The sequence below is a fragment of the Rhamphochromis sp. 'chilingali' genome (assembly GCF_963969265.1).
Source record: "Rhamphochromis sp. 'chilingali' genome assembly, chromosome: 9".
NCBI lineage: Eukaryota > Metazoa > Chordata > Actinopteri > Cichliformes > Cichlidae > Rhamphochromis > Rhamphochromis sp. 'chilingali'.
The window spans coordinates 19,014,346-19,028,759 of NC_137936.1; the positions used below are offsets into that span (position 1 = coordinate 19,014,346).

The following is a 14,414-nucleotide window of genomic DNA, read 5'->3' on the forward strand; positions in this document are numbered from 1 at the left end:
ATCCATTATTTTATGTTAGGGGATTATATCTCCATGTAGTATTAGACTAAATCTTTGTATTAATATGTTTGATTGCTTTTCATTGTTTTTATTTTATTGATGTCATTATGTCCTTGTTGCTAATATGCTTAGGTTACATTGCTTGTTTGTATATTAATTAATGTGAGTATGAGCATAACATGAGAAATAGGAGGAAAAAATTAGCATTGTGAATGACTCTGTAATATGCTACTGGATCTAAAAACCTTGAGAAATTTAGATGTACAATATGGCCACTAGAGGGCATAGAAACATTATTATTCTTTTTGGCCTACAGCCCCTTCAGTAGATAGATAGATAGATAGATAGATAGATAGATAGATAGATAGATAGATAGATAGATAGATAGATAGATAGATAGATAGATAGATAGATAGATAGATAGATAGATAGATAGAGGACCACGCCTCACCATAGAAAGTTAGGTATCCAAAAAGAGCAGCCAGGAAGTACATGATGTACATTATTGCAATGGAGATGTTGGCCACATGCTGCATCTTTTTCTTGGTGGCACTGAAACCAGAAAATATTGCCATGTGATGTCATAAACACGCACACACAAAAACAAACACAGACACACACAAAATATTACTGTATTATGCCCACAAAGAAAACATGTAGCCCAGCTACTATAAAATACCGTCTTCTGCTCCAGGGCTACTTCTCTTGCACGCATATGCAAAGATTCAAATTGAAAGCACCAGTGGGTCAAAGCGGGATGATGCATTTAAACTAACAGCATGCTACATCATTCAAGCAGTGCCAACATACTTCAAAATAAAGTGAAAGCAGTGCATGTGACTAGGTTATGATCAGCCAAACACAAAGCAGACACAGTAGCTTTGCTCTTTATTATGCAATTTATTTCTTATCCAAGAACTTAGCAGGAGTTGCCATTATAAGAACATACTTGCGCAGCTCTGTGTAGATGGGGAGCACCTCAGGATGGCACACAAAGGCAAACGCCAGGATGGGGATGGTGTAGGCCGTCTGAAAATGAACCCCAACAGGTCACCATAGATACAGCAGCGCCATCCCAGACGTCTTACCACCAACCTCGCGCCTTTACTGCCCAATACTCCCCAAGACACATCACAGAGAGCTAATTGTTTCCCTGTGATTAACTTGGGCCTGGCTGTAGACCAGCTTTAGCCTATTTAAGAATGCCTTACTGGTAAGCTGCTAAGCAGCAGGAATTGGTCTTACAATCCTGATAGGATTTCATGAAGATCACAAAAGAAATAGTCAGTATTTGATAATGTTCTGGGGCTTGTTCTTGAGGTTGTTAATCCTAAAATGATGGAAATTCTCTGGTTTCTGTTCTTAAACTTTCAGCTCTGTGGTAACAGGTGCTGTGAACCTAGGTCTAGATGTAGACCTAGACCTACATTACTGAAGCAATTCTTAAATAAATTGTCCAAATAAAATTTTAAAAAAAATGAAGCTATAGAAACTGAAAACACTGCTCAATGAAGAAACATTTGTCTTGTTGCAATTGTTGGGGAAAAAATGCCTGTTATTGGCATCTTGTTGGGATGAAGTAAATATTTGCGTGAGATAGACTGAAAATGTTCTGACTCAATTTTATAATGAAATGTGTTCACAAGTGATTCATTCTAAAGATTTTTAAAAGTTTGAACCTAAATGCCTTTTTGTTGGAGGTAACCAAAATGAGTCTTACTGACTGGTAACTAAAAGCTCCATTACAGCTATATCGCTTAAGAGAAAATGAGCACTGAGTAAAATTATTTTCCCCCCACTTCCTGTCTCTTAAGATGCTTCCACATATTTCTAGCTTCACTGAATAAAAATTGAGGCTCTGGTCTTTATTGACCAGTTGCCATGGTGAATCCTGGCATTTTTGTTGGCTCTTCTTTATTACCCACAAACGTGCTCATAAATCAATGTGAACATACTCAGAGTTAACTCTGATCCCTGTTCTGGAGTTTCCGATCGCAGAGTTTATAAACTCGGAGTTCAGGGTTACGCACACAGTTTGTTAAATCTGCTTCCTGGAACAGGCCGTGGAAAGAAAGTGAACTGATAAATTTATCTAGCTGTGGTTAAGGTTCTTTGAAGACCATCCTGCTGTGAACGTATCTAGTCTTTGTAAAGAAAAAAACAAAACAAATGTACTTAGTAAAATGTCAGGCCTTTCCCATTTCACTCATTACCTGTCTCTGGCCCAGAGAGGGCAAACCTGGTGATGTCACTATAGGAACCCAAATGCCAAAGCAATTTCTTCAGACAGCTCATGGGTCACTGTCCACCTTCAAGACTTTAATTAATCTGGGTTGTGTCTAGTGTTAAAAGCTTGATAAATGTCCTGATTTCTTGCTCAGTGCAATTGAGTGCTTCAAACCAAGATTTCCATGCTTAGACTGTGAAGAGGCACTGGCAACATGCTGAAGATGACTGTGAAATAAGTGGGTGGCTGTCAGTGGCCATGGCAGTGGAGGTGCATTTGCAGAGTGAGTGACATGCGTGAACCTACTTGAGAGTTGAGGTTGGCCATTTTGGGAATACAGGCAGGATCTTCCTCCCCACCAGGATCTGTGACATTCATCCAGCTGGTAGTGCTGGTAGCGTTAAATGAAAAGTCCGTAAATGGACAAGGGACGTTGAACTTCTTGTAGATGACCTGTTCATAGCAGAGGAGAAAAGTGTCAGGCAGAAACGAAGGCTTTGGGACGCAGTTAATATATAAACAGGTAGAAAATATGTCACTGAGACCCCCAGAGAGAAAACCAGAGCGAGTGAGAGAGAGAGTAAAGAGTGGATTATAGCTCACGCAGCCAAAACTAGGTCAGAGAAACACAGAGAACACAGCCTGGAACAGCCGCATGCAGACATTAGTCCACAGCAATGAGTAGGGACAGTAGGGAATACTAAATAGGTGGTGGGAGGCTCCCAGCACATCTGACTATGCTGTCACCCAACAGACAATAATAAAGATGTGACGTGTCGTTTACATGTGTGCGTTGCTAAAATCAGAGGACTTACAGCAATGAGGAAGAACACCATGCAGCTCAGTGAAAAGCCACTGGTGTATCCCAGATATCCTGTAACACAAATGATTCATTAGCCTTTCATGTCGTCATGAAATATAAGAAACATCTAAGGTATCACTAATAACTAATCACATGTGAGGTAAAGCAGCACAACACACAGCATAAACTGACTTAATATGCTCAGAGCTCATTAGTGGAGTCAGACTGCTGCACCGACTGGCTCTGTTGTTCCAGTCGGTGACTCGACAGGACACGGACTTCTTACAAGAGGTCAGAAAATATGCACCCTCTTGTCATTTCCAACCTAGACATCCTTTTTCTTCCTTTCCTTTATTTTATTTTGTGCTGCTTTATCATGCACGACATCCGACTGTCTTTCTGAAATGCAATGTGTGCCACAAGAGTTGTAGTTTAGAAAATGAATGAACTCTTCTCTTTATTGTACCTGCAAACTTCTACAAAGAAGAGGAATACGGGATGTGACAAAGAAGGAGGTGTGTCATTGTTTGGAGTTCTCTTTCACGTTTTACTTTTTAAATGTTGAAGCTGTTTCGTAGCGTTTCTTTCAGATTTTGCTTCTTTTTTCCCCACTGAACCTGGATCCTATCTGCTATTTGCTAACCTGCTTCATTTAGCCTATGGATGTAGCTTTAGTTATTTAACTTATCTTTACCTTCTCATATCAAAGATCTGTAGTTTTGGGACCTTGGTTCTAGTGTCTTACATTTGAGTTTTGTCCTCTTTGCTAAAAAAGGGAAAAAAAAACAAAAAAACATCTCACTTGGCCCTGAAATACCTTCTTGCTGCCAGTAAAACTATTAATAAAGCATGGGCATCATCCAGAGAGAGAATTCACTGTCCTAAAATCAAAACAAAAACATGTATAAAAGGGCCTTAAAATATTTGATTAAAAAAATACTATAAGATATGAGATCAGTTAATCAAACGAGTTAGAGGAAATTCTTATTTAGGCAATATGCTTGGTTCAGTGTTTAAGCATTGACAGTGGACATAAATCTACTCAAAGCATCGTTGATTGCTAAGTATTTTAAATCTTAGGAGCCAAATTTTTTGTAATATCTAAGGTTGGTTTGACTAAGACAGTTTAGACCAGAGTGTAGGTTTAGGCCAGACTAGACCATTTCACAAAAACATATACTGAATCATTTTAAGTCAAACAAACTTGGCTTAAATGAGTTAGTCTATGTTACCCCTGGGTTATAATAACACTAAAACGCAATGTTAGCATTCTATCAATCAGGGATTCTTCTTCATCACAGCTTTGCTGCCAGCAGCTTCTCTAAAGCAGCATAATTAAAGCCAGCTAGCACTAAGCTCTAGGCTTTAAGCTTTTCCTGGGGTCCTCCTTCTGTTTGAAACATTTTCTGAGGGAAAACAGCTGAGCTAACAGGATGCCGAGAGAAGAACTGCATTCATATTTCTAATATACTGCCTTGCTTGACCTTGTATGAGCCACAGTTTAGCATGAGCAGCAAAAAATAAGCTCCTACTTAATCCAGTTCCAAAAAAAAGTCATGACATTTCACACTCACCTAACTGTTTCATGAGAGCTAGTGGTAATATTATTGCAATAGATACGATGATCACAAGGTAGTTTCCATTCAGGTACCATTCACTGCAGAGAGGCAGAAACACAAGACAGAAACAGCTAAATGTCAAAACGATGCATAAGAAAAAAAATGTGTGAACACCTTACACAGTACGCTAAAAAAAAGGATTATTCTTTATCGCCACAAATATGCCAAGCAGTTTAATTCACATCTGAAAAGAAAGGAGCATACACAAAATCCAGCTGGCTTGAAGTCAAACATTTAGAGGTGAAAATATAAGCCTCTTTGCTGCCCGTAGCACACGACACAAAAAGCTGTGGCTGTAACAAGGAAGCAGAGGTCACGTTCCTCGATATTTTTATGAGAGGGTTTTTAGGGGCTCTTGCATGGCATGACATGACAGGACATAAAAAGTTTAACTTTAATGTCTCTAATTAAATGGATTTCCAGACCTGTCAGCTGTTATTATTCTGCAAATTAAGATAAGAGTCACATTTAACAAAGACTACACTCAGTAACATTAATCCCAAAGTTCTTTTGAATAACATGGACACTGACACAAACATGGATGTTGTCATAAAGGAGGTTCTTCTATATTAGTATATTATGAGTTTAGATAATATACTGTATACACTTTTTTTGTATTTAATCTGACTATCATTGCATATCATATCAGTGTTATATGGAACACAGGGAACGACTACATATTGTGCAAAGCAGGAAAAACAGAATCTTGGCTACAAAGAAGAGATTTATATGTGGAGTTGAGCAAAACATACAAAAAACAGACTCCTCTGACAAAACGGGCCACACGTTACAGTCACATGAAGAGCAACGTCTAGGAAGAAACCTGTGAGTTATTTTTAGCAGGACACAGTATGGGGTGATTCATTTCCAGCCTTCTGTCAGGTGAGAGATGCAACATCTGTTGAAGGATACACACCCACGGTCACGTATCTTAGAAAAGAACAGGCTCATCTATCCCTCGTCTATCCTCATCTTACCCTGCCCTACAGCCATCTGGCCTGTGGGACACAATCTCTCACTGAAACACACACATGCACGCACACACACACACACACACACACACACACACACACACACACACACACACACAATTCCTTAAAAAAGACAGATGTAGAATCGCAATTTACCTCCATAAGAACATATAGATACAGCCCTCTGGACACTGAGGCACCAGCAACCTGATCATAAGCTGAGCGATCAAACATGTAATCAAACACGCTGACACAGTCTCCAGTGTTCATTAATTGTGTATGTCAGATAGCAACATAAGACACCCAAACACAAAAGGACACGGACACGTTTACATATGCAGAGGGTGGTCAAAATATATGCAACCCCGTGCACACGAGACAAAGGAAATGATCTATGTTAAAGTTAATATTTTAAATGTTTGTTGAGGTTGTGTGCAGCACAAGCAGGATTTAACAAAACCATTTGACAGAGAACACCAAAATTTATATTTAAATTAAATCCACAGTTTAGTATATGGTTGTGTTTGTTAGGAGATGTGATGCTCCCCTATTATTTTCGCCGCCCCCTCTACAGTCCAGCAACATAAACGCGCACCCACTGACAGGATGAAATGCCACTGGGACAATCTAGCCTGTCATTTCAAATAAACAGTGATTGTTGACCGTGACCCACAGCACCGAGACTGCTACACAGAGAAAACAGAGCTGAGACCAGAAAACAACGTGGACGCTGCGTCACAGTACATTACTTCTACTGGGACTGCATATAGTGTGACACATCAATCTAAACTTTTACGAGCAAATGTAGCAGTGAGCCTTCTTTCCCCACTCTAAAGGTAAAAGCCAACAATGTGCATGCACTATTTTTGTGGCAAGCTTTATAATTTGGAGGAAACAGTCCCTCCACTTTAAAGTTTTCCATAAGCCTCTTTGTCTGAAGGCTGAGTAACTTGCAACTGTAACCTGTACACTCTCATTTCTCCCCCCTTCTTCAACCCCTTCTCTCAAAAACAAAAAGGTAGGTGAGGAGAAGCTCTAATTGGGGTAAAGGCTGACAGGGCAGGATCACACTTGAAATCCCATCTAAGAAAGGGAGTGTTGTTTGTCCCTGAGACCACCTGCACTAACCAGTGATATCCCATGGTTTACATTTTCAGCTGTGGAGTCTAGCGGTGTTTTGATGTCAGTGCTCTCGTTGGTCGCGGTGCTCTCCTCCTCCGTGGTGACCCTGACAGCTGTTCTCACGCCAGCTGCTCAGCGCATCCAGAGCAGCACCAGGCCCGACAACTGCCGCAGCTTGGCAGGACTCCTCTGTAGATGCTGAAATCTTTGCTGACGCAGAATGACTGCATGAGGTCCCATTGAGAAGAGTACACTACGTTTTGTAGTGTGAGGAGGTTTGTGGATGTCAGCAAATGTCATACTGACCCAGATTTAAGTGCATTATCATACTTTTGCAAAACATTGAAATGTAGCATTTATAATTTGAGCAACAAGACCAAAATATAGTTTTTACATTTTACAAGAACAGATTTTTGACATACAGTACTGTGGAAAAGTGCTGAGCAACCCCTAACTTTTTTATATTTTGCTGGGAAAATTCAGGAACAGTTCTTCATTCTTCTTGGAAGACATTCAAAGCTCTTCTTTGGATGTTAGTTGCATTTTGTTTGATTCTCTATCAAGATGATCTCACACTGCTTCAATAATGTCAAGGTGTAGGGGAGGCCTATCAGTGATGGATTGTGTTCCACTGTGTGTTTTTACACCCGCATATGCTTTTATTGCAGTGGCAGTGTGTTTGGGATCAGCCAGTCAGCCGCTTTCCAGATGGTGTTGCATGGTGGATCAAAATCTGACTTCCACATTCCATCAATTTCATGAAATCCCCAATACAACTGGCTGAAATGCAGCCCCAAACCATGACACAGCCGCCACCATGTTTTACAGATGGCTGAAGACAGTCACTGTTACACTACTCTCCTTCCCCTCTACATACTGACAATAAATTCAACAAAAATGTCAAAATGTCAGATACTCTCCATCTGCTGTTTGCTAATAGTTTATAATCAGCCACTTCTTTTGTCCTGCACTTGACAATTTTCCTTAATTTTTTTAAGGACATGCTGCACATCATGTCGAGATGTAGCTCTCTGTGAATCATCTTGTTGATGCAAAAATACTATTTTATGCCTTCCTCTGTTATCTCTCGTATTGTTGTAGATTTGGATAAAGAAATGGGTGGAAATGACATGTTTTTGTAAAAGCATGCTAGTAAAAAGGGCCAAAAGATACAATTTAAAATAGTTTCTTTGCAAAGTTTTCTGTTATGTGTAGATGCATAACTCAGTGAGGGCCTTTTTCACTGTTGAATGAGTCAAAGAACAGTGTTAGATGGTTTAATATGAGCACCAAATAAGCAACATTCATCTGAAGATGGTCAATGAGCAAAAATGCAGCCAGTGTCTAAAGAAAAATATTGAATGACCTTCAGAAAGCCTGTAGAACTATCGCTCAAGAACACCTTAAAAACTGCAATGAAAACTTTTGAAGAGTACTATATAGAGTAGTATTTGCATTCTGCGCCTTCTGTTCTCCCTGGATCTGATATCAAACGTTGCAAAAGTGTGCAAACAAATATTTGTACTATTTTATATTTTGTGTGCATTAGCAACTCACCCTGCAGGTTTGTCCACTTTTAGAAAAGCCTGGATGACCAAAGGCATCTCATATTTGACTATGTAAAGGTAACTGGACATGGCTGTGGACAAGACATATAAGCACATATGTTAGTACAAACATATTGCAGCAGATAATAATATCAATAATAATATAAATATCCCTGAAAATAAAATAATAGAAAAGACAGTGTGGCAGTGTGGGGAAGATGACAGTGTGTGTGACCTCACCCCCAATGTTCTGCAGCGTGATGGCGATACCTGCCGCCATCTTCCCCGGGGTGCCAAACGCCCTGTATCCAAGCTGCTCATATGCACGTATGCCTGAGGGATAAAGGCCGCGAGATAAAAGAACATTATTTATGGATTAAATCCAGGTCATAGAGTAGAGAGGATTCACACACTGTAATCATTCAATACTGCAATCAATTTATGTATGCTAATGAGAAAATCCACATCGTTTAGCTCCACACGTACCTACAATGCCAGACGACTTCAGCAGTAAATGGATGGAATATGATGAAAGCACTGCTACCACTGTTAGCAGTAACCTGAAACAAAAGGACAACATCAGATGAACATTACTGCCACTTCTCCCACCAACTTTCACGACTAATCAACAACCCTAAAAAAAAAAAGTGGTTTTATATGTAACACTTTTACACCGCACATTATGCCAGAGGTTATTTATACAGCTGCACAATAAGCTTTCATTATCTATAGTTGCGTAGGAAAACTGGTGTCCCCGTGGCTTCGATTTATACCAGATTGTTACTCCAGCTGAACCAAGGAGGTTACCCTGTGTGCCCCTCTGGCCTCATAACTAACGGCTCACACACCAGATGGGCTGTTTAAAAAAACATTTTCAGTCCTAAGATTGACAGACAATAAGAACGAGCAAAATCCTTTGTAAACAGTAATCACCCTTCTCTTTATTCCACAGTGGGAAATAACCTACTTCAGCCACAACATGTCATTCTCTCCATTTTCAAGAACTGAGTTATTTCCTTAGAGGATCTTTTGTTTTGCAATTTTTCTTCTTCTCTTTTCTCTTTTCTATTCGATAATTCGATTCATATAATTGGACACAGGAACAGGCTAATTGTATTCGCCTTCAAAAACAGATTTCACTGTTGTGCTCATTAAAAATATATTTTATTTTGAGTTTCTGTTTTTTTCAAGCCACCATTGTTCAAACAGAGACCGCTCCAGATGCCTGACCATCTGCAGTGGTCTCTGTTTAGAAATCAGAGCTGATATTAGCAAAGATTTGAAAAATAAATGTTCTTAGTGTATAAATATACATGCACAGAGTAACCACAAAGACATGGTCTACTTGTGTTGTATTTATAGATGGATATGTGTATTTATATAGATGACTTGTCAGTACTTTAATGTAATATTCTAACATTTTACTGGGATTTTTTAAAAAGAGAAGTTTAGAGAAATATCACAATTCTAAGAATTTCGTTTACGTTTCACATGTGATATACTGACTTTCCCAGACCCCGTCCACTTCATTTCAACTATTTTTCTCCTTTCTCTTTTGCTGTTACTGTTGGCAACATTATTAATGTTCTTTCTCACACGCCCTCCTCTCTCCATTTCCCTCGCTTTAGAAAGGCCAGGCAGCCGGTCTTTCACCTCTCCTTCAACTCTTGGCCACTTTACAGTTTTTTTTGTTTGTTTGGGGTTTTTTTCCAACTATGTGAAAGAATGCTGGGCTGACTTGAGGGCAAGGATTTAGTCAGTCAAGTGGCAGTGGGAGGACAGATCTGCTGACAGTCAGACAGACTGACACACTTGGGTCACTGTAGTTCTGTTCTCAGCTTTCCACCCCACTGCATTCCTGCCCAGACCAGTGACACTGACCCACTTAAGCACCCACAAGCAAAAATCGGGGTGGTATAAAACATCTGGAGATATAACTAAACCTTAAATCACCTTACATCTGGTCAGCATTCACCATAAATATTTACAGATAGTAGACAAATACAAGGTATACACTCACTGGACACTTCATTAGGTACACCTATTCAACTGCACTCTAACACAAATTTTTAATCTCACAATCACACTGTAGCAACTTAATGCGTTTAGGCATACAGAAAATGGTAAAGACGACCCGCTGAAGTTTAAATCGGGTGTGGAACGTGACTTTGAACTGTATTTCATGAAGTATTCAGTGAGCGTAAACATCTAAACATCATGCATGCATATTATTCAGCCATCCCTACAGTTTGCCAACTAAAATACATGTAACTATTGAGTTACACACAGTCAATAACGACTTACAGTATGTGGGTTGTTGCCCTGCAGGCCTACATATTAACATATGCAATTTAGCTTATAGTAGTTCATTCATTTATATTATTATGTTGTTGTCTTTTTTCCACTTATTTGAGCAAACACTAGTATTGTGTTCAGAATGACACAGTTCACTGTATGATAGTGTGACAAAAAAAAACGGGTTTAGCGGTTCGCTGACTCCACCGTCCTGCATGTCAAAGAATCCTTGGGTGAAAGCTGTAGGATAAGGAAAACAGCACTTGTGTACATGAAGCTCATAGTGATAAAGTGTTTTGAGTGCTCAAATTGAGTAACAAAAGCACTATATAAGTACCAGTGCATTTAATAAAAGATTATATGGGACTTCTGAAGCAATCGACAGCCTGAAGCCCTATCTAGAGCACAGAAACATTTCCAGCATTTCTTGCCAAATGGTGTCTCTGATCCTGACTTTGTTTCTCAGTTGCTGCTCTATTGTTTGGTACAAGATCATACAGATATGGACAAAAAGACAAAAAGGAAGAGGCTTTCATCTATAACAGGATGGATAAATAGACACTACTTGTTTCATTTGGTCACGTACTATAAACTCACACATGCTTATTTGCTATGAGTTAGTTTCAGCTGTTGGTTACTGTCAAGCAAAATTCTATTGCATTCACACAACAAAGTTCAAAATAAGGAGCTTTCTATACGCACACATAATTGCCTTGGAAATAACATCACAAATACAAAAGGTTTGGATGCTGTAAAAATGCACCTATCCACTTGAAAACAGTTCAAAGGCAACATATTAATGGTATGTCGACTATTTTTAAAAGTGATTTCTTCCTTAAAACACATGCTCGTTGGTTATGGACTACTTTGTCATATTCTTCATTTTCTATTGTAGCAACAGTTTTTTATAGGGTTACTGATTTGGATTGCAAGCTTTCAGCACAGATGCATGGTGTTGCTATATGTGCAGTATAACTACATTTTGTGTGCATTGCAGCTTGGCAATGTCTTGCTGAAATAAGCGAGGCCTCAGATTTCAATTTTTAAATGAAGCAATGTTAAATGATCACTGGTTGGCTGTACGGCACAAACTAATGAAACAGTTTGGATCAAGACAGATTTACATTTAGAAACAAGGATGTAGTATCCTTGAATGGCATTTAAAGATCGATCATCAAGCTACAAGCACACCAAAGACACAGCGCTACTATACATTTTATTACTTGACGTTTCACTTTAACTGAAGGACAGTTCAATAAACTGTGGCTGTCAGAAATCTCTAAGAAATTGAGTGCTATGCGTGTTAGAACAGTGCCCTTTAATCATTCAAAGAAAGATGTGTAGGTTCAGCACCAGCCACCTTACAGTCTCTCACCATCACTCAGGGATGACAAGAAGACAAGAAGATGAGTGAAAGTGCTGATTCCACCCATGGGATTATCCTCTAGAAACACAAACCTCATTATTTTTCAGAACTGTGCAATAAAACAGATTAATCTTCAAACTATAAGCTTTGTGAACATGCACATTAAGACCCCACAAATCACGCAAAGCTTTGACAGCTCATCAGTCCAGTATAGAATCAACACGTTAGCTTTAATATTGTTGTTTTAGAAAAGAAATAGGAGCTATATTGCACCCCAGATTATTACTATGTCTTACTATAAATCACGTCATTATGAAACTGATGCTAAGATAGGATACATGGTTACATTAGACCTGTCTATAAAGGAATGGGATTCAGATAGGGCGGTGTCATGTCTTTTTTTTTTATAATTGTTCACCTTCATCCAACTCACGTTAGTTCTGCTTCCGCTCTTTGTCCTATGTCCCGACAGTCTACAGCCACACCCGTGTATCACACCCTCAGTATATATACTCCCCTGCGTCCCCCCGTTCCTTTGAGAGACGGTCTTGTGGTTTCCCTTCAACATTTTCTACTCTGTTCTCCTTGAGTTCTTTTGTTTGGAGTTGAGATTTTGCTTGAGTATTTTTGCTAGCGTCTTTGTGTTTCCAGTGAGCTTTATAGATGAATGATGTTTTTGTTGTTTTTGGATTTTTGCCTTGGTGCGTTTGTTTGCTTGTCTGAACCTGTATGACCCTCTCTTTGCATTAAAGATTGGGACTTTGGGCTTTAACATGTGATTGTTGCAGCTACCATGACAGAAAGATATAAAAATATGCTGGGTGATGCCAGGAGATGACACAACAACAAAATCTAAAGCAATTTAGTATTTAGTTTGCAAGATTTTAAGGATAATTCTGATCGTCTGTGAAGGTTCTCAGTCATTCAGATCATCGTGGTCTAAGGAGCTTGGAAAGAAAAGCGTCTGGACTCTGAGACGTTTCACCTCTCATCCGAGAAGCTTCTTCAGTTCTAGGATCAAATGGTGGAGAGTGCCAGATTTAAGCCCTATGGGAGTGTCCCCCCAGGAGGGACAATGGACCCCCTAATGATCCTCTACCTAATCACACAAGACAAAGTATGAAGACAGGTGTAAGTCACAATCAGCCAAAGTTTTGGGTGAGCCCATTGTGAAACCTAACCCCACCCTATCATGTGATTTCCTGAGGTCAGATGCCCCATGATCATTCTGATCACCTTCTGTCTTTTCAACAAATACCATAACCAACAATAAATAAATAAATGGCCCAATCAAGCATAGAGAGCATGGGAACTCTGTCAATGAAAGGTCAAAAGACCTCCAGTGCATGTAATTGGACAGAAAATAACAACTGCAGTGGACTGTGACGTTATTAATCTGACAGACTGCACTGCTATTATAAATGTTAAGCTGTTCTCACACACAGCACCCACATGCACTGTCTGAAGGTAGAATAACAACCGCACAGAAAAAAAGTGGTAATTTTTTGCATCTGTTACTGCAAATGTACTTGTTTACAGCACATGTAAATGAGTTCCAGTACGATCTGTCTGAGTCATTATTTATCAAACAAATGTGCCCGGTGTTGCCAGTTTCTGTGTCATAATCAGTGTTGGGACTAACGCGTTATTAAGTAACGCGTTACAGTAACTACGTTATTATTGTGGTAACGAGCACGGTAACTAGTTATTATGCCAAAATCAGGAACGCGTTACTCGTTACTGGGATTTAGATAGGGTCGTTACTCGTTACTTCGTGTGGTGGCTATCGCGGAGCTTCCACAGATTCAGTAACATTAGCAAGTGGTGGAGGCCAGCAGGTGGATGAAGGAAAGGGGACGCAGAAAGAAAAGAGACCCCAGGCGGCCGCCGGTCCAAGTGTGAACTGAACTTCAGGTAAGAAGTTATGACCTGCAGTCTCTCTGGGTCAGATATAAACCAAGTTTAGGTGGAGTTTATTTTCGTTATTCTGACTTTTTCCATACTGCGTGCTAGCTAGCATGACGGAGTTTCTATACAGCTGGGTGGGTGCTATGAAGTTAATGATGTTGAACCTTATTTTGTTCATAAGTTATTAGAGTTGCCAACCGTCCCGTCTGGTATTCAGAGAAAATATTACGCGTTTCTTATTGAGGTGAAAAGGAACAGTTTGTCCCGTAATTCAGCTACAATGAAAAAGGCACAAAGCTGGAGTTATTCTGTGTCTTTGCTGCACAGCTGCCTCTTCTCCTCTCATCCTCTGCCCCTCCCTCTCCCGTTTCTACTTCAATCATGAAACTGATCAATGATCAGCTGATCGGCTCTCTTGTTTGTTTATCGCTCACTTTGCGCCGAAAGAGGAAACCAGCGGATGTCGCGCTAAACAACAGCAGCACGTTTAAGCTTGATCAGCTGTTGTTAGAATTTATTTAATATTAATTTCTAGTATCAGCTGATGTTTGCTGGAG

At 39.6% G+C, this 14,414-nt stretch overlaps 1 protein-coding gene across 3 annotated transcripts in view; it reads right to left on the bottom strand.

The window, feature by feature from the left end:
- The window catches only part of LOC308402479 (sodium-coupled neutral amino acid transporter 3-like), a 35,541-nt gene that overhangs the window by 4,558 nt on the left and 16,569 nt on the right, over positions 1-14,414 (bottom strand). For all 3 annotated transcript variants that reach the window (XM_080891369.1, XM_080891371.1, XM_080891370.1), the window contains 8 exons: positions 8,775-8,848; positions 8,529-8,621; positions 8,299-8,380; positions 4,604-4,686; positions 3,043-3,101; positions 2,534-2,680; positions 950-1,029; positions 452-552 (listed from right to left, as the gene is read on the bottom strand). In XM_080891369.1, the coding sequence (XP_080747495.1) occupies positions 452-552; positions 950-1,029; positions 2,534-2,680; positions 3,043-3,101; positions 4,604-4,686; positions 8,299-8,380; positions 8,529-8,621; positions 8,775-8,848 (719 nt within the window). The remainder of the gene's footprint in view (positions 1-451; positions 553-949; positions 1,030-2,533; positions 2,681-3,042; positions 3,102-4,603; positions 4,687-8,298; positions 8,381-8,528; positions 8,622-8,774; positions 8,849-14,414) is intronic.